This window comes from Anopheles marshallii, chromosome 2 (assembly GCF_943734725.1).
Source record: "Anopheles marshallii chromosome 2, idAnoMarsDA_429_01, whole genome shotgun sequence".
NCBI lineage: Eukaryota > Metazoa > Arthropoda > Insecta > Diptera > Culicidae > Anopheles > Anopheles marshallii.
Genome location: NC_071326.1, coordinates 47,991,995 through 48,012,524, shown reverse-complemented (window position 1 = coordinate 48,012,524; position 20,530 = coordinate 47,991,995). Strand labels below are relative to the sequence as shown.

At 40.6% G+C, this 20,530-nt stretch overlaps 1 protein-coding gene across 1 annotated transcript; it reads left to right on the top strand.

The window, feature by feature from the left end:
• Window positions 1-19,581: 19,581 nt before the first annotated feature.
• On the top strand, window positions 19,582-20,253 carry LOC128719308 (isochorismatase domain-containing protein 1). The gene is made up of 2 exons (XM_053812932.1): window positions 19,582-19,713; window positions 19,780-20,253. The coding sequence occupies exons 1-2, from the start codon at window positions 19,582-19,584 to the stop codon at window positions 20,251-20,253; spliced, it is 606 nt and encodes a 201-aa protein (XP_053668907.1).
• Window positions 20,254-20,530: the final 277 nt, after the last annotated feature.

The window sequence follows — 20,530 nt, the reverse complement described above, 5'->3', positions numbered from 1 at the left end:
ATTAGATCGTTACGCCAAGAAGAAGCAAATAATTATTATAAAGTGTCAAAAACAGGAAGCAACAACATGCGAATGCACAAGAAATCATAATTGAATCGTTCCTATCGATAACAAATCGAAAACGGAACAGGTGTTGTATTCATGATTGTCTCTTGATTCGCTCACTACAGCTTTAGCACACCTTCCAATGAACGCATCCCGAAACACCACGAGCCAAGAGCAGAATGTTTTTGGAACATTTGTGCAATCAATTATACGATTTAGATGAGGAAATACTGGTAACTGGGAAAGGCAACTTCCCAACACTACCAGCAAGGAAGGGAAATGGGCCACCAGAACCAAGCGAAAGTAAACGAAATTAACTCTCCATAAACAATGGTCCGGTTGATCTGCTAGCCAATCACCAGGTGAAATGTCTGTTTTGCCAACACTGCGATGAGCAGAAGCTAATACCAGTACGTTGTGACAAGATCATAGCATTTCCCTCGTCCTGCGCACCACTGGTGGTCAGACTAGAGTAATTGTTATTTTAAACCGCGCTCAACAGCACAATTAATTCACCATGTCGGTCTTTGCACGTGGAGTTTCAAACTAAGTACGATTCGGCGGTTGCAATGTGGTTAAGATTGCAAGTTTGAACGGTAGTTATGATTGCAATTGCAACCGAGTATGCCCGGGATAAGGCGCATTTCGCAAGGAGGAAATGCCTTGTGAAATTTGAAATATTAGTAAAAACTCAACACTATGTTGACAATACGGCAAATGCCGTCATTATGCAGTAAATAAATAATAAATAAACATGATTGCAATTGATTCGTTCTATAATTTGAAACATTCAGTATAAAATAAGAAAACTTTTCTACGTCTTAAGTAGTTAAACAAACATCTGAATAACTTTACTAAACGAATGTATAAATATTTTTTTACAATGAAATGAAAGCCGAAAGATCATTATAACGTACTTTACAAAAAACTAAAAAAAAACATAAACATTTACCAACCATATCGTGCCACAAACATGGCGTATGGACGAATGCGGTTCGATCCCAGTGCAATAACAGTTCATAAGTTTGACAGCGTCGGATAATTGTGATCCGTATGCAAACACTCATAAATAGCGTTTCAAACCAGCGAAACACACAATATTTCGCTCGGTAGCATTACTGCTGACATTTAATAATGATGATGAGGTTAAATCCGACGCTGTAACTCCGGACACGCCTGGTGGAACATGCTACCGTTTTGCTCTTCCCTGCCGTTTTTTTCGTAACCGTAGTTTTAGTACACCGGCGTCAAGTGTAACGACGGCCACGTTGAATTTATGCGCCGTTCGACGACATTGTGGCACTGACCAACGGACATATGTCTGCACGTAACAGTAGCGCACCGCGTTCACCTGACGCTACTACTGGTGACCCATGCAGTGGGGCCAGATTTTATTTCGGCTTCGGTAATTCGCTTTGCTTATCGCTACTGCTTCCTAATTACCGTTTAATAGTCCGATAGCTGGTTGATTCGGTTCGCATATCACGGTGCCATGGTTCGAACATGTTTACGGTGAACACCGGCACACACTAGCCGGTGGGACTCTAGACGGTGCAAGCTCATACATTTAGTTCGCTGCACAAATCTGTTTTGCCAACGCTCAATGAACGCATGATGTTAATATATGTATATCACTATTGAATTCCGACTCAACAAACTTCAAGGTCCATGGTGCATATGCATGTGCACAAGCTATATATGCTAGAGCGATGGGTTTTACTTCGATCGATTGCAATTCGAAAACGGGTTGGCACGTATTGGCGGGATATAGAATTTGTGTCAAATACTTGTGTATCGTGTTTTCGTTGTATTGTTGCTTTAGAACTGAATAGTTAATAATAATAATAATGAGAGACAAATTATTTTCACCGAAAGGGAAAAGTGAAAGTAAATTATAACGAACGAAATGCACAACAACCAGCGGGTCGAGACTAGATGAGCACTTCACACAGACTAGATGGTCACAACGTCACTCATTAACTGCGCATAGTGCACCTGTCACCGAGCATTAGGATGCACTATTTAAACCCTGGTTTAATTTCCGAACATACTAGTTTAATGCAACGACCATTCGAACGTTGTAAAACGAAATAGTTTTGTGGTTTTCAACGATGAATGATGCTCAAATGCGCTAGTAGAGCTAACATTTTTTACGAAATTTTTAAACAATTTTGCTTTCATTGCCAACCGCAAAGAGAACCTCATAAATCGATCAAATATATTTGCCAAAATTTATTAAAATTATAGGTACGTATCTAAAACCAAAAGGCATTTTGCCGTAAAAAGAATCAATCAAAGTTTTATTCCACAACACGTTCACCTTCCATTACGATTTATTGCTTTGTGCAAACGTTTGAGGATCGCTCTACTGCATTGTGCAACATTGAATCGCGGGTTTTTGTAAAAAAAAAACATGCTTTTTTAGCCAACGCACTGGAGCTGTTATGTGGTTTGTACTGGCCGTTATCGGTGTTTGCTGTACAGTGCACCACCCTAGGTTTGTGTTGGATATTGATTTAAAAAAAAAACATTTGGAACATACATCGCCAACCAAAGAGTACGTACGTAGCAGCACAACGAATCTATCACGACGGTGATATACAAAAGCGAGGAAATATATCCGATTGACGGGTATCATCAGTCCATTACTATCAAAACCAACCTTTTACCTTTTTAAACAAACTTTCATAAGCTACGTTAGCGAAACATACGAATGCGACTCGGATATAGGTAACAACGAACGAATTGGTCCGAAGGTTCGAGTGCCGAATTTCTTGCCGAATGTTTGAAAAACTGTCACTCGTGCGTTGTCACCTACTTTTCCATCTGATTGCATGCCGTCTCAAGAGGACATTGAAAAGCAAAATCACATTTTCTAGTGCTAGACATACACATCGTGGTATCTGACTCTAAGCCCGTTTATCGCTTGGCATCCACTCGACTCCAGGTGTGACGTGGACTATTCCGTACCGAAAGGATATTGGCATCCTAAAGCTTGTGTGTTGTGGACAAAAAGATTTAAAGATTTAATATATTGGATAATGTTGTAGCGGACATTTGATTGGTGGAAGAAACTCACGACCAGATAAAATCTGCAATTCTAAAACATTTACACCGATTTCGTAGAGGTTTTTGTTCGATAAACGGAGATGAAAAGTTCTCTTCTAATAGACGCTTCCGTACATGTACGTACCGCCCTTGATGCAACTAAAACAAAAAAAAAAAACACTCTCACCTTTTCGATGATCATTGGAACAACACATCAACCGACGAGAAGGGTATCCAAAAACGCACTCCTGCAAACATTAACGGTCGGAAGTTGATCCTTCAGTGATGTGATGTGGTTAGGTGTTGGCTAAAGCCAATGACTCGTCTGCTCACAAACATAAGGTGCAGCAAACCTGCGCCCCCACAATTGCAATGTCTGCCGGTGCTTCTACCGAAAGTAAACTCAAACAACAACCAAAAAAGCACCTGTAAGTTGAAAAGCTTCACGCTTGTATTTAGGGATGGTGCATGCACGAGAAACCACCAAAATCTTCCAAACTGAACGATGCACCGGGATGTGCCGGGAAAGCAACGAGAGCAACTTAAACAACGCCATCGGCCACTCCAACAACCTTTCGAAACTCCGACCGACCTTTGGCAGGTCTTTTCCGATTCATCTACTGTGTCATTTTGGAAAGAAATCGTTATACGAAGAAAAAAGCAAATCAACCAAAGTATCAACAAAAATACCTTTCCTGCCATGGTACCGTATAACCTTTACAGAGCGTGGACGAGCTGCCGGTGGCAATATCAATATGCCCATCTTGGCTCTCTGTTCTCGCATGTCCTTTTTGAACACCTATGAGACCTATGATGCCATTATTCGTAAGGTTGCTTTTTTCATTTCACCCCTACCGGGAATCCCTCCGACCAGGCTGTCACTGCTGACCGATGACCGAACTGTGGGATGATGTACGGATGTTTTCCCAACACGGCAGATCGCTTTTCTGCCCTTTCGAAACCCATTTCATATGATGCAGAAAAGGGAAGACAAAAAAACATTGTTCCGAAAAATTCCGATACACCACCACGAAACTAGCCGTAAATTGTTCTTTCCTGATGCGTAAGTGAAGAATCTAACCAGACGAAAGATTTCATCCCTTCCTTTGCTCCAAAACCCGTTCCGGTTTTGCCAAACTATGCCAGTTACTCTGCTCCAAAACACTGGTGGAGACGCCTAGTCGTGCGTAACATTGGGGAGACGGTGCGTTGCCAGCTTGGGTAGGAAAAAAGGGACGAACAAGGACGACAATATTTGAAAGACTCAAAAATTCTATCAACACAAAAAAGTGCTCTTAGCACTACGTATGTAGCTCTAGCAACAACCATTCGTTTGGGATTGTCGTATGTACTCACTGCCGGAACGCAGACACATAAACAAATGTTGATTTTTTTCATTTGTGGGACTTTTTTTTATGTCCCCGGAGTTGCAAATCCTATTGCCCATTTTCACATACACATCTTTCGGTTTTTTTTTGTTTTTGCTGGAAAATGTCTACGTTCGTTTAATTTCCCTGTCAGCGGTGTAAATTGCTGTCGGATTCGGACCACCACTAGCCGCATTTTCCCCACGGTTTTGGGTTTTTCCTCGGTTTGTTTGCGAGTAGTTGTGATGGTGGTAATAGGATTTGCACCATAACCCCATCAGTTATTTCCCCATCAGCAGCACTATTATTCCCGATGGTTCTGCCAAGATATGCGTGACACTCTCCCAACACTAAAACACCATAACAGTGCGAATGCGAAAGAAACAAAAATTTTGCGCCCGAGCGGGAGCGATCGGTACTGTGCGATATGCAAAACAGCAACAAGCGGACAAGGTAGAGGGGTTGTTTTTTCGGCTGGTGCCGCTTACATACCATCGTTTCTTAGAGCCTTTCGAAGCACAAATCTGTCTCCGGTTTTTGTTGAACCGGTGCACCGCACTATACCGGCAAGGATGGTCGACATCGGTCAGTAATAACAAAGCACGAAACGGCGCGATTGGTGTGTGTTTGCATTTGATAGACTGTCTGCCTGCCTGACCCGATCCAAGCAGATGTGCAAAGGGATGGGGAAAAATGGGCAGAAAAGACGATGGGCAAGCTGATGAAAGATAGATGGAGCCACCAGGGATTTATTATGTGTTTGGAGGCGACACAGGTCGCTTGACTGTTTTAGCGACCGTAAATCATTGAAGCAGTGAGTATTTGAGTTTGCACATTGCTAGGTGTTCGTCATCATTTTTTCGAGGACGTATCTGGTGTAAAATCATTCCAAAGCGCATTCCGACACGGATGGAACTTCATGAAAGATCCATAGTATAATTGCTGTGTTTCTCGTTTTGTAATGTCAACAATGCAATACGCTTTTCAGTGTAGCATAAAACATATATAAGTAAGCTTTAGTAACAATCACGAAAGCAGATTAAACGCACAAAATTATGATGGAATACAAATTTTAAAAACATAATAAAATTTAAGGATAAGATCATCATTGGACTTGAGAATAAATAATAAAAAAGCACAATTTGATGGGCCATTGCAAATTGCATTGATGACATTCAGCTGTCATCATCAGACTTTTCGAAAATATGTTCCTCCCGCGTTACGTTTGATTCGTGTACTATTTTGTCGGACAGTTTATTGTCACCGTTCCACTCTGTTCGCTTATTTGCCACAATACCGAAAGGATCACAAATCCTTTGCGTGACGATGACGAATAGCGACGGGTTAGAAGAACACTGATCGTGCTCTGTTTTATGAGAGTAGAGCTTTGCGTTTCTGCTACTTCTCGTTTCGCTACTGATGGCTACGACTAATCCTTTTGTTGCACACACTGTGGTAGTTTGGTCACAAATACGTTTCTCGCACTTGAATATAAACAAAGAAAGGGGAAACAATTTAGCACCACTCAGCGGCAGGGCAGAAGAAAATTATATAATCGATGTACGCTTCAAATGTTTATCAATTTCCACAAGTATTGTTCTACGATTCTTAGCAATTTTTGTACTATATTTCTACCGTGTTGCTTGTTGTCTATGTTCATCATTTGTATTGATTGATTGGTGCATGTAAAATACAGGGTTTTACAATGGTTTTGACTGGTTGCCCACATTTTTGACACGCAGCACACGAATTCTTGCTAGCGGCGTTTATTTCTAAATGCAAGCAATGAACTTTTGATCGAGGATGATTAAATACTATTTCATCAAATAGAAATTTAAACTCCTTTGTCTACGCAGTACGTATCCCAAAGGTTAGATGTTATAGAGGCTGATGCAAAGCCGTCTAGAGTCGAAGTATCATTTAGGTTTATTAAACATAGGAATTTATCATACTTCATCTTTTTTTTTTTGTTTCAATTAAATAGTTGGCGTTCAGCTCCGTGGTTTTACTATTACATACAAATATTAACAAATTCATCACATACTTTCGATGTGGAGAATTTAATTTATGAATTATATTCTGCAAAAAAGGTATTCAACAATGATCATAATATTAAATAACGCAAACAGCCAGCAAACAGTAATTCAAATCGATCTTTCGACTCGGGGGTAATAAACTAAGTGCTTACAAGCTGCCAGAATCTGGGCTGATGAAATTAAATGCTCTCTTCAGGGGTCGGAAATTCAATGTTCTGTTATTCATGTGGTCTGTTTTATCCGTGTTTTATTCATCCATGACGGAAGATATAACCAACATTCCGTAAAAACTTTTTCATTGCTTCTTCATCATTATAAAATCGTAACAAAAAGTTCCCATGGGAATTATTAATGAAATAAATAGATAAATCGAAAGAACGACGATCGACAGGCGAACTTGGTACTCCACTTGGTTCAACAATGTAAATAATCATTTACAAAAAACACAACCACCTCAACGATCACTTTAACTTTATGCGATGTCTCGTTATCGTACCCTTAGGACAGAGTAGACAGTTTGAATTTGAAGTCATTTTTTCCTATCCCACGTTCACATCAGCAAGTTCGTTGATGTCCTTGATTAATTTCTTGCGTACTTTCTACAACTAAATGGTTGTGACGTTTCACGCTAGGGGTCATCCTTTGTTATTATTTAATTATTAAGGTGTCCATTAATTTGATCGTCATATCACACAAGAAGGCTAACAAAAAAGTCTCATCAATAAATATTCTCCACTGGTAACTGCACATTATGCATTTATCGATCACGACCGATCCAACCCAAATCCTCCCTACGATGAGACACGTTTTATTTTTATTCTGAATCTTTGCTCTTTGTCTACCATAGCCGTGGGGTACCACTTCATTTCCTGGGTGACATTTTGGCACGCAAAATGTTCGTTAATAAATTGCATAAAGCATACTTTTTAACCTTCTGGCGTCGGGCAAGTCGATGAAAGCGTATACGCGGTGAAGGGTGTGTTCGATTTGAGGTTGGAGGGTCGTAATGATAAATCATGTTTAACCGAACCGTAATTTATATACATATTCATTCAATCCGCTCCTACTCAACGCACTATAATTGATAATTACTGCGAATTATGCATGCAGAGTCATTTGCTATGTGTCAACAGGGTACACGGAAGGAGAGAATTCAAAAAAGAATGCTACATCCTACAGTAAAAGTGCCAAATTGTGCAGAATATCAGTTCCAATGCATATTGAAATTGTTCGAAAAATTGTATGAAAAACGCTAAATAGCGAAAGGACATCTAATTCTTGACCGACCCGATATTATTTATATCAATACAATATTAATTAAAATTGAACAATAACTTTTGTCCACATGGGTCAGAAAAGATAACTTTTCAGTGTGCATCGAAAATCTTTTAGCGGATATATCTTAACCCATAAATGTTTAGACATTTCTCCGATAAGTATGCAATGTTTGGATACATGGCATATATGCGCAATTAAAACTCTTCATTTTCTCGTATCGCTCTATCTTTATCATATGGTTCCGTATGTTATGAACACGGAATGACAATCCTTTGCCTCCGTTGCCTGATTAATTACGAAAGTAGTGCAAGCAGTCTTGCTACCCATAAGATCTGCAAACATGCCAAGCGCCATCGTTGTTGTGAATAGGATTAATAGACCATCGAACCGACCCAGCACGCAAAGATGCACTTCTTGCTTTCGATTTATCTCATTCGCACGAAGGATACTGATTGACTCGTCATTCAAGCAGACGATATTGGACGAGTGCCGGCGGAAAGGATAACATGCTTACAGTCTGATGTCCCTCTACTTTTACTTAGTTTACATACGAATAACACAATACTCAACGTTACTGAGCGTTCAAATACACATGAATTCACTGCAAGACTAAAGACTTCAAAAGTATCTATATCCAAGAAAATTGAGATTATAAAACAACAATATAGGTTTCAGTCGAAAGTAGCACTAAATAAGAGCCCCTAAAAATAACATTAGTTAATAGTTAATACATTGACCACAATTGGCAACTTCAGTCCACAATTAATTTCACGTAATGTTAGAACTGTTGTGATGGTATATTAGTTCCGACTTATTGGCTACCCCATAAGCGCTACTAAAGCTGGCACCTTCTTCAATATGGCACTAGCAAGAACGATATCGTCGATGGTGCGATGGCAGCAATCAATTTAAATCTAATTTTCCAGCACTCTGTATCCAACACGCTGCGAATTTCCGTTCGTATCTACCAAGTCATCTCCAAGTCATGTGCTGTCTTCTCCAGAGGTCCCATGTTCTGGCAAGGCTGTTCTGATCATCGGTCACGCATAAATTTATGCACACCAATGTACAAGAAGAGGTGCATCGCAATAGCCCTGCGGTAGTGACGGACATGACTATCTCGCTCTGTCGTTTGAATTCACACGTTTGGTTGCACTTGTATTGGCCACACGGCTTGAAATCTCTACACAGATTACACTTTCCCAGCGTTTCCGCTGGTGGATAAATAATAATACAGCGCACTTCCCAATGCGTACGTCACGCGAAAGCATCGCACAATCACGTACTATTTACATTAAAGACGATCGAAGATATATTCTTCCATTCACACCGTAATCCGTCTGTCGCCACAACATGACGAGTACTAGGTAAAAGTAGATGACGCACTTTCCGTATCTACACTGTGTATCAGTTGGAGTTGAGGAGCTGCATGTCTTGCATGTTTCTTATCGATTATGCCACATATTACGCACGTCTTGGCAATTTAAAGGTTCACACTTTGATCAGGTCGTCTTTGATTAGAACGACCCTGGACATAATCCGCATCCGAACGAACGAACTTTACGAAACGTATTTCAGTTTATTACACTATCTATATGCTGGTTGACTAAATATTACGCATACATTATGGCATACGATGCTTCCAACCGTGGAATGCAACAGGTTTCTGTCGTGGCAAAGTTTCGTAAGATAGAAAGTGTTTAGTGGCAAAGTAAATACCCGTTGACGATATCTGACTGCGTGTGTCAATGTGCTAATAAAAGAAGGAAGCAATTAAGATACCTCTATTAAGATGTTATTACAATGTTGAAAAAAACATATTTTTTCCTGTTAAAAGACAGATTAGGATGAAATAACAAACAACAAAAAAAGAAAAAGAAATAAAACATTCAGATAATTTTGTAATTCACGGCCGTAGCGATACTACAAGTTTTATAATTTTTGTTTTATAAAATAAAACATATTTAATTAAATTGCTAATATATAAAAAATGACCTAATACTTTTAACGTGCAGCTGGAATTGAAATATTTATTTTTTACATAAATCATTTGTATGGATCAAATATTTATTTGCCATTGTTTTGGAATATTCATCTTCTTCGCCATGCTAGCAGATGTTCACCATAGTTCACTTTCTTTTTCACCGTGTTCCGAAAACTGGTACTGCTTCTGTCCAAATCCGGGGTGAGGTGGCCGAAAGCCACCGTATGATAAAAATTATGTCTCTTGGTTCCAAGTGAAAGTAACTATCGAAACAGATGCGAATAGCGCACATATGTGTTGGTTATGTGTGTTTGCGTGACGCAGCAACGGATGCTAGTGGTTCCGGATTTATGAAATGAGGAAGAGCATAAAAAACAAACAAACAAACCCAGGAGCATACAAACATTCGCACAAAGCCACAAGCCGAGACGAACAACAAATACAAAAAAACCGGACGCACAACAAGTGGTGGTTCCTGCATCAAATGAAACTTTGCTTCATATACAGTTTGGAACAATATTACACAACATACAGGTAACCATAACGAGATAAATTGACATGTGTTTATTTAAGCAACGAATTGCGTAGCTTAAACAAAGAAAACAATGATACAAACAATGATCCATTTGATCGTTATTTACCATGTAATATAAAAATAATAGAAAGAACGAGCAAATGAAGTTAAACTTTATCCTCTAACTTTTCCCTAAATGTCATGCGAACGCAGGTAGAGAACTGAGCGCTAAGCAAGTTTCCACTAGCCAGCGAGGAGAGGCAATAACAAGATAAAGTAAGCCCACAACACGTTCCACGCAAACACAGCAGGCAAAACGCGCCATCGACTCAGCAGCAAACCGAGCGTCTCTCGTGACTTGATTTTCTTTTTCGCCCTTGAGGCAGCGTGCCACATGCCCAGCGAGGAAAGTGACGGTGGAGACGCACGGCACACGGAACAGAGGCGCGCAGTGGAAGCGAAAACGAAACCATGAATGAACCAACCTCCAATATTGCTACCGTGCCCCTTCGTCACACACACACATCGGCACACACACACAGCTCAGCTGCTGCATGCCGCCGTCAATGTAACATGGGGAAAAAAAAGGTAGTACTCTACTCACGCGGTCGGCTCTGCCTCGCCCGCCTGCCAATGCCAATGTCTTCTGAGAACCTTCTGGGGCAGAACGACGCTCCAAGAGATCCCGGAAGCGATTCAACCGCCCGGGTTAATGGAAGGTATATGGGTCAGAGATTTTTATCACTTTTGCAACTTTTCTTCATCCTGCGGCGAAACCACCTTGCCAGTTGCACGTTGGGTTGGATAAAGGACGATCGGGGAGAACTCACCGCCGGTACCGAGCGTTCGAGGTTACATTTCATTATCACGGCTACACGCAGTTACGTTTTCTGCTTGCGAGCTGCGATATTCTGTGACTCGCACCTCGTTCCATACACGCTTTGAGCAATATTTGGTTTCGCAACAAATACTGTTGCAGCAGTCCATTGCCTGGGTTGAGTTCGCTATTCGGTATATCTGTAAAACTTTTCGATGCAGCTGATTTGCTGTCTCCTTTTTAGGATATATTCTACCAACAAAATCGCTACAGCTGACATACAAAATTTGAAGAGGATTGATCGAGCAATAAAGCCACGATTTCAACAGTTAATAATCCCGAGTAATGCTTCTGTGTCAGGGGTTTTCAATTTACCGCGCTATGGCAACAGACACAAACATTCGGTTGGGATAGGTCAACCGGAAGGAAAAGACTCGTAAACGGTGTCCCAACGATTGCTTTTGCACCGGCCAAGGGTGAATGTGCTTCCCCACTCCGCCAGCCGGTAGTACGTTGGAATCCAAGCACATGGCTTCTAACAACACGCACGTTCCCTACTCACACAATACCGTGCGCTGGAGACGCGCTACTAGCACGCGAATAGCGTACTATATGGAGTCGGCTGTTATGCTTCCTCGGTGGCCCATGCAAACGACGAAACACGGCATATAGCGATGGAGTGGCAATGTTGTAAAACAGCAACCAAAACAAAGACCAAACACACATTTTTTTTTTCGGTGCATTGTTTACGAATGCAATCGGAGTTCGGCGGCCACCTGACCAGTGTAAGTGTGTATTGCAAACGCTGTTTTTGTGACCAAACATGCGCGTGTATTTGCAAGTAATATTTACATAAAACGTTATGCACTCAAAGCGATATGTTTAAGTTGTCCTGTGTGTGTTGTGAGAGGTTTGCTAACAGCGCTGTATGCATCAAATCGGTTTGAGGTACACTTCATTTGTTGTTAGAAATTAGGTTTCAACATACAGTGGAGTGTAGATTATCTGGGGGACGGATTATCCGTGCAGCCCGGAAATGACAGTTCCTTACGATATTTGACATATTCCGTGCAACATCATTGACAGGAGAAATGAAAGACCCAATTTTGATAGACAAAAAGAGCTCAAATAAAAAAAAAACAACTGCAGTGTCTTTTGCAACAATAAAACACGCAGCAAAAATAGATAATATACCAAAAAAGCCTTACCGTTGATACATACACCATTTGTTATCAAAAAAAGGAGATGTGCCTGTTATCCGTGTTATCCGATTATCCGGTAACCGACGAGTACCGATGAGCACAGATAATCGGAGCTCCACTGTACATGTGTCTGCCAAAAATAAAGTAACTTTGTTATCTACCATATGCCATCGTGCGAATCACGTTCAAAATATTGAGCATTCGGGGCATTGACTGGTTTCGTTTTTTATTTGATGCAAAAAAAAACGGTCGAGGTTTATGGTGAACATATGACAGCTGTTCCCGGCAATGCAAAAGTGGTAATTTAGACACAAAGGATAATTGTCATTGAAGGCGAAAAATTGAACGATTTGTTGGATTCCAACGCAACATAAATGTATCAAACATTGACGAAGAAGCAATAAATGCATCTCAAGCGACAATTTGTGTTCGTTAAAACCCCCTGTGAATGATCCAGTGAGCTCGCAAATGAGTGACACACGGTTTGAGCGAAGGCCAAATCCATTTTTGCAATGATTCTGCAACGATTTCAAAGCAAGTCGGTTTCGCATCGGATTGTCACTGGAGACCAGAACTGAAGATTATTCAAAAATTCTAAACGGTATAGAATTATGACTTTTTCTTTTCTTTTATGAATTTCTACCAGTCCACCAGTCAACTGATGACTCATTAGAATCGGTTGTCTCGCGTAGACAGATAAATTAGATCTTACATCGGGGGCTGATATAGATGAGATTTCATAACCGACCTTGGACGTATTAGACCAGACACCGATGCATGCATTCGTTCATCGTGAACTCTACGAACCGGAAAGATACCCGGATAATGTTTTACATTTTTAAACTTAAGTATGTTTTATTGGTAAATCGACGCTACAGAGCTGTTTTTCACCTAATTTTAATTTTTTTTTTTCTTCTAGAATGCATTCTAGAACTGAAAATATAATTTTCTTCTCATACCCGTACTATCTCTACGATCGGAATACACGGGGAAAACACTTTTTTATTTGAAAACTTTAGTAAACATTAATAGTTTAAAATATGGCCGAGTACACCCGGGATAAGGTGACCTTTCACGGTTTGGAGAAGGAAATGTCTTCAAACGTTTGTGAATTGTATCTTAGATTAAGCTTCCCCATTAGTTGTAAGCAATACGGCCTGGCCGTTCTTATTGAATAAAAAAAAAAAAAAATAGTTTAAAATACTTAAAATTTATTCCTCTCTCTCCCTTCTTGGCATAACGACCTTCTAGATCATGAATGCCATTTCTGGCTTACCAATCTTTATGTTACCAAGTAGCCGGATAGTCAATCCTTGCTACGGGGGTTGGTCCGGGTGGGATTTTGGACCGGTTCGGTCGTGTGAAGATCGGCGCCACTATTAATATACCACCGAGCCTCTCCTTAAAATTGATTTAGTATTTTTAAAACATTTTTTTGGGCATGAAATTTCTACATATGATATTGATGTTGATCATGGATCTTCTTGGCGTCGAAGCTAAGCTTGTTCATTGGCATTACGGTTCAGCCATCTCATGATTATGTGCTTAATAAGATCGTTTTATGTATTTTCTTATTGTCTTTAATCTGAAGTTGATCTGGAGAACTCCCTGGAGTTGGTAAACTAATGTTCTTCTCTATTTATTGTAAATTGTTACTCGAATTCAAAATGAAAAGCAACCGTTTACGTTGAATTCATCAAATAATTGATATTATAAACATAATTTGCAATACAGAAAAGATCTTGAGTAATGCAAGGTTTTCCCTTTCGAAAGGTGTTGTTTGTGTGTGTGTGCTTGTTTTTAACTGTCCCACCGAGCCATTGAACTTGAGCGAATGTAATGTGTATGTGCGTGTGCCTAGAACCACTTTGCATGATGAAGATTTTTGTTTTATTTTCGCACGCGTCCGAACACTGCACAACACGCGGTCACGCGGCGATCGAGAGACGGTTGACCAGAACACGCTAGGAACTTCCCCGACCGGGTCACAGTGTATAGAGTCCGCCCCATCGTACACTCCTGCACACGCGTGTGTGTGATCGCATCACGAAGGTGGTCACGGGCAAGAAGCATATTTTTAGCATTTTCAAAAATATCATATCACCCCTCAACGGAATAGGAAAGAGCTTCGAATCGATAAATGTGTGCAGTTTTGGGTGTCAATTTCCGAAATTCGAGACCTGCCTGCAACGAATCTTGCTTTGATCAATGCGCAGCTTTACCATCGTCACCAAAGTACATTGTTACACATATGAGCGACCGTTTGCTAAACACGCGACTTTTCGCATCTTAAAGATCGACGAGCCACTCTAGCCACCAAGCGAACATTTGCCAACCGGAGGTGAAAAGAGACAAATTCTAATTTTATGCGTGTTTATTTGGCCACCGCGAGACTTCAGCTTCGTTGCTTCGTTTTCTTCTGTCTTCGGCGATTCGGCGGTCGTTTATAGCGATTTTTATTTTCCGCCGTGTACGCTTCTTTCGCGTTATTTGCTGAACCAATTCGCATCGCGCACCATCGACACCGGGAGAGAGTCGAGGTTCGGGTTGGCAGTTGCATTCCGTGCGTGGGACACTACAGGGAAAAACCACCGACCAGGGATTAAGCGTCAAGCTTGACGTCATCAGAACTGTGCCCAGGGCGCTCTTCTTCGCCGCTCAATGGTACGGAATGTCACGCATCGGCAGAGACACCCAAAACGATTTGGCGACACTTGGCTGGTCGGTAGAGCAAGATGCTACGGGGTCCTATCGTGAAGGGTGCGATGCAGTGTGTGTTTGTGTGAATCTTTTCCGCACAAAGTGTACGCAAAATAGTATCACAACATTTGGGTCAATTTTATTATGGCTCCGGCATTTTACACCCGTCTGGTGGAAGAGCGAACCACGCGTGCAACAGTGAAAGCTGTTGCTCGCTCACTCGCTCCCTTTCACTCGATCGTTTGCTTTAATTCACCCCACGGCGATAATCGATAGTTCTTTCGTTGATGAGAAAGGTTTTACTCACGTTGGACTACTATCGAACGCGCGAAACGATACTGAAACGAGTGCAGGTGAAACCGTCCAGGCGCTGACAGTGAATATCCTTTTGCCCGTGCGCGCTCCGACCAGTGCCTTCTGCATACGTGTGCGTGCGTATATGCTTCCACGCGCGTGCATACCATTAATCTACCGACTGCGAGTTATAAAATGTGATAGCACCAATACATCTAATGCATGCCCGACGGTGGCCATTCATTCGATTAAAGCGCAGCAACGCGCGCTCGAGATGACGATGACCCGCGGACCGATCGTTCGCGTTGTGATGGCGTTTTTGAGATTTTCGTTTCGTTTTACTGCTACGTCCTGCTAACCCTGTTGTTGTGCTGGCTCGGAAGAAGACACACGCCACCGGGCGCCTTCAACAAACACGGGAAGCAGACAGTTTTTTGCACTGCGCGAAGAGAAACCAAAGCCCGCGAACGGGTAAAGCTCGCATGCAAGCTGGAACACATTTTCCCACGACCCTCCGGGACGGCGAGAATGAGCAGAGAGAATGGATTGGGTTTCCTTCCTTCCCATGCAACACGACAAACTTTCAGCTGAACGCAAACATTAAGCATACAATCTTATTTATTATTATTATTGCTTGATGTTGTGAAACAATCGAGACGCAGATTAATTAACTAAATTATTTAGTTTCTACTTTGCATACAACACACATTTTAAACTATCTCATTACATTCATTTTTAACAGCTTTCTAACTATCTTATAAGATGACATAAATTATACCTTTCTGACGGGCCAAATGAGCCTTTTGAGAAAAGTCACGTTTATAAATCTTCATTCAAAATTCATTCAAATCACTGGTCAACTCGCAAAGTATGTAATTCAAGGGTTCACAAAAATACGCATGGAATGAGTGTAATAGAGCCAAAAAAAGGAAAAAAAAATAAATCATTAATGGCGAGAGTGCGACTTAAGTACAATGCAATTAGGCGAAGATGAATTAGCAACAGAGACAACGCAACGGATGCAGAAAGATTCCAAGTTTTAGTTGTGCTCAAGGAAAATGTCAATGTCAATGTCAGGAATTTATTCCGATATTGTCAAGAATCAGCAATAACGGTTGACAGTTACAATTTCTGAGCGAGTTTTTGGGTGATGGATCATTTTCGGCAAAGAGCCTCAAGGAAAGTTCAAAAGAACCAAAGTGCTGCTTGCCAACGGTACCTGACCGATCAGTGGCGTAGACCAATGGAGCAGAATTTTTGTATTAACTGGTTGGATAATTATTTCTGTAGAGTAATGTAGATAAGCATTCAGAAATCTTTGTGAATTAATGAATCTTTGCGGAACCTTCAATCTTCAGAATAGAAAATCAGATCATTCTTTCAATTCAAAAATTCATGAATGAGATTATCCCCCCCCCCCACACTATTTTTTAATAACTTAGGATTTATGGTAATATTATGATTTGTTACTGCTAAACAAATATACAGATAATCAGTAGATGGAATTTTGCAATGTAAAAATAAAGCCTTATTAAAAGAAATATATTTTAATCGTAATAGCTTGAATCAATTTAATATGAACCTTATTTTATTGCTTAACAAACGATGTTTTCATCCTAATCACGAAAGTGCAAAATATAATAACACCAAAACTTCAAATTTGTCAGCAGTTCGATAATGTTCGACTTCGACTACATAAAAAAAAGTTTTTAAATCGTTCGAACAGGAAAATAACAACAAAACAAAACCATTATAAAAACGGCAGAAAATAAATATTTAACAATTTCTGCTTTGATGTTTTAGAAAAATAGAATACCTTTGCGAATACTTACGATCAAGTTGCTTAATAAAGCTGTCGATCGATATTCCTTTACTATTCCTTCAAACTATTGTTTTGAGAATTTTTTATTCAGTGATGACAAACATACAGATGGGAACAGAAATGGCAGAATAAATTTATATGACTTTGTGTTACACTTCAATATTTTCAAACGTTAAAACGTTCTATAAAAGTAAACAACTGCTGAATTGATAACTGAAAAGTGAGTGAAAGAATCATCCCACAGACACAGTGACAGTGAAATTTTAGAGAAATCAGATGCCCCTAGATGACTTTCAGCTCGAACACGTATTGAAAATAATGTAGCAACATGTAGCCCCAAAAAAATATTATTTGCAATATTTAATGAAATTATTTTTATTACTTCAAGTTATTTTGTTACAAAGTTTAGCGTGACAAAGACGGAATAATGAATGAGAAAACAGAATGGTGAGACGAAAGTGAGAGAGTTTCTTCTGTGTCGCTTCTCACTGTAATTCTCAACAATGCACGCACACTGGTTCACAAGCAACACAAAGAGCTCACCAACACACACGCACGCACATCACTGATTTGTTGGGACGAATTTGGGCGCACACGCACAGATTTTAATCGAGTCCATCCTTAATGAAAACGCACTAGACTCACCCGGCTGATTTAAGGGTTGGGAATGGGGACATTTTGGGGACAAATGGGAGTAAAAACAATAATAACAAAAACTCATTTTCACCTTGTTGCTCACCTGGCTTGTCCAATGACTGCCGACGATTCATTGGCAAACGGAAGTCGGAGCGTGGACGCGAAAGGCGCAGTGACCGCGGTTCTGCCCTACAATCCGGGACAAAACACGGCCACGAACGTAATCACTGCACACGTACACAGATACTCACAACCATTTCGGCACACGCACCACACACACGGGAACCGAAACTTTGGTCTCCGCTGCTCCTGCACTTACGCCAATGCACTTTTACTCAAGCGGAATTGTTTTGCCGCCGTTTGCAGGGTGCACGGGGCGTTCCACGGTGACACACGGCACGGAACAGAATCAATTGCGCTTTTCACGATCCCGCTGTGAAATTCGCGGTCGTTGTTGCCAGTGACGACTACGAAAAAAAACCTGTGCCAGGTAGCACCACTACCCTTGCCTCCTCATCTACACGATGCTGCACGTCGCGCTTCTAGGGCACACATTTTCCGCACATTTCCACGCCATTTTTTACGCACTTTGCTCGCACGGAATCGGCCAACTCCACTCACACGGCATGCCCGGTACCGGTGGCCACTGATGGGGCACAATTTTTTTACGCGAGATCGCACAAAACGTTGTAATTTTCGTATTTATTTATTGCTCGCGACGGACGAGGTAAATAAATGGCTGCCTTCGTCGCAAGATTTCACCAATACCAACGCATCACTTGCTGTTTCACGAAGTTCGCCGAAGGTAGGATGCGGTTTCGAAAAAGCTGTTCGAAAACGAAAAAAGCCGTTTCGAAATCGAAATTCCGTTTTGACATTTCTTAGTTGTTCGAATAGCAAGCAAAACCCAAATCTGTACAGGCAGTCCCCGAAATACGCGGTTCCTCTTATACGCGGAATCGGAGATACGCGGTTTTTGGAAATTTGACAGCTGTGTTAGTTTATAGAACGAAAAATTTGCAAAAAGATGTTAAATTGATTTCAAATAGCTTCCTTTATCATTTAAAACATTTGAGTTTAGTTTAGCTTTTAGTTTATTATTAAAGAATTCTATCAAAAAATAGCCTGTTTTGCTGAATAAAGTAAAATAAATGCAGTAAATGCAGTAAGTAAATAAAATAGTGCATAAATGCTGAATAAATACAGAGAAGAAAGTCAACTATCTAATATTGAAGTGTAAACGATTTTACTTTTACTCCCGGATTCTACTTACTCGGAAATTCGAGATAAGCCAATATTTTGGTATACTTTATTCACCAATACACTAGGAGCCATAAACGTAAATTACTATTCCTGGAAAATCATCCTAAGTGAAAACAGCTCCATTCACAGCTTTAAATCCTAGATATTTTAGTGTGTCATTAAAATCAAATACTTTTCGATTTTTTATTCTCACACCGTACACAATAAAAGAAAACTCCAGTCTAAAGATACTTTTCTTAAACGATAACTAGCTTTTAGAGCGTCACTTTTAACAGTCTATGAAAAATATAGTTGAACCTGGTTGAGTTCCAGGATACTCGTAGAGATAAAATGCTGAAAATGTAATTCTCATTTACATGTTTGGAGATAAATTACATCCCAAAAACTTTTTTAAATGGCTTTGCCGTTGCCATTTCGCCGTTTTCGAAGATCCGTATTTATTGCATAGACTGCTGCCTCATGTGTCAAGTTTTTAGAACATTGAAGTGTTTCCAAAGCGTATGCTGTCAAATAGAGCAAATAAATAAAACGATTCTGTTTGTGTGCTGTTTACGTCCGGCGATTGTTTCATAATTATGGCGCGACAATTGACTAGACTTGGTTATTTGGATGTAAAGAAAACATTGTTCATGTTATGTGATCTGCAAGATAAATTCCGCCCCGGAATGAAGATGTTTGATCCAGTGATCCAAAACACCGGCAAATTGGTAAGGTCACCTTGCCATAACAGCAACTGCACATACATATTGAACACTTTCTTACGTTTTTTTTAGCTGCAAGCCGGCAAGATTCTCGACGTACCGCTAATTGTTACGGAGCACTATCCCGAAAAGCTAGGACGCATCGTGGAGGAGTTGGACATTTCACACGCCAAGGGTGTGTACCCCAAAACGCTGTTCAGCATGATGATACCGGAGGTGCAGCGTAAAATAGAAGAGCTGTATGGACCGCAAGGCCCGGAGACCGTGGTACTGTTCGGTTTGGAATCACACATCTGTCTCGAGCAGACGGCAATGGATTTACTCAACAAGGGTTACACGGTGCACGTTGCCGCTGATTGTTCGGTATCGCGCACTCAGGAGGATCGCAAATTTGCTCTTGAACGCCTCAAGCAGTACGGGTGCTTTGTGTCGACGAGTGAAAACATTATCTTCAAGTTGATGCGTGATAAGCAACATCCCGCGTTCGATAAAGTTCGTCATTTAGTCCGTGAACCGTCTGTTGATACGGAACTCGCTAAATTGTAAAATGAATTTCGGATCATGGTAAAGGACAACAGGGAAGAATGTTATGTTTGAAAGTGAATATAGAATTATAAATTCAATATCTTTTGTTTGGGATGAACGGATGCATTTAAAAATGGTACCTATTGTACATGTGTACCTGTAATCTATAAGTAAAGGGTATTAAAAAGCAGAGTATCGTCTTTGATTGGTTTTTAATTCTTTTTATTAATGCAAAAAATCCTGCACGTTGGAACGAAATGGTAGCTGACTGTCATCCGTCCGGCAAAAAGGCCCTTGT

Excerpts from the sequence above, each read along its gene's own strand:
- LOC128719308 (XM_053812932.1), top strand. The coding sequence starts at position 19,582 with ATGGCGCGACAATTGACTAGACTTGGTTATTTGGATGTAAAGAAAACA. Across the intron at positions 19,714-19,779 it reads TCCAAAACACCGGCAAATTG|CTGCAAGCCGGCAAGATTCT; the intron begins GTAAGGTCACCT and ends CGTTTTTTTTAG.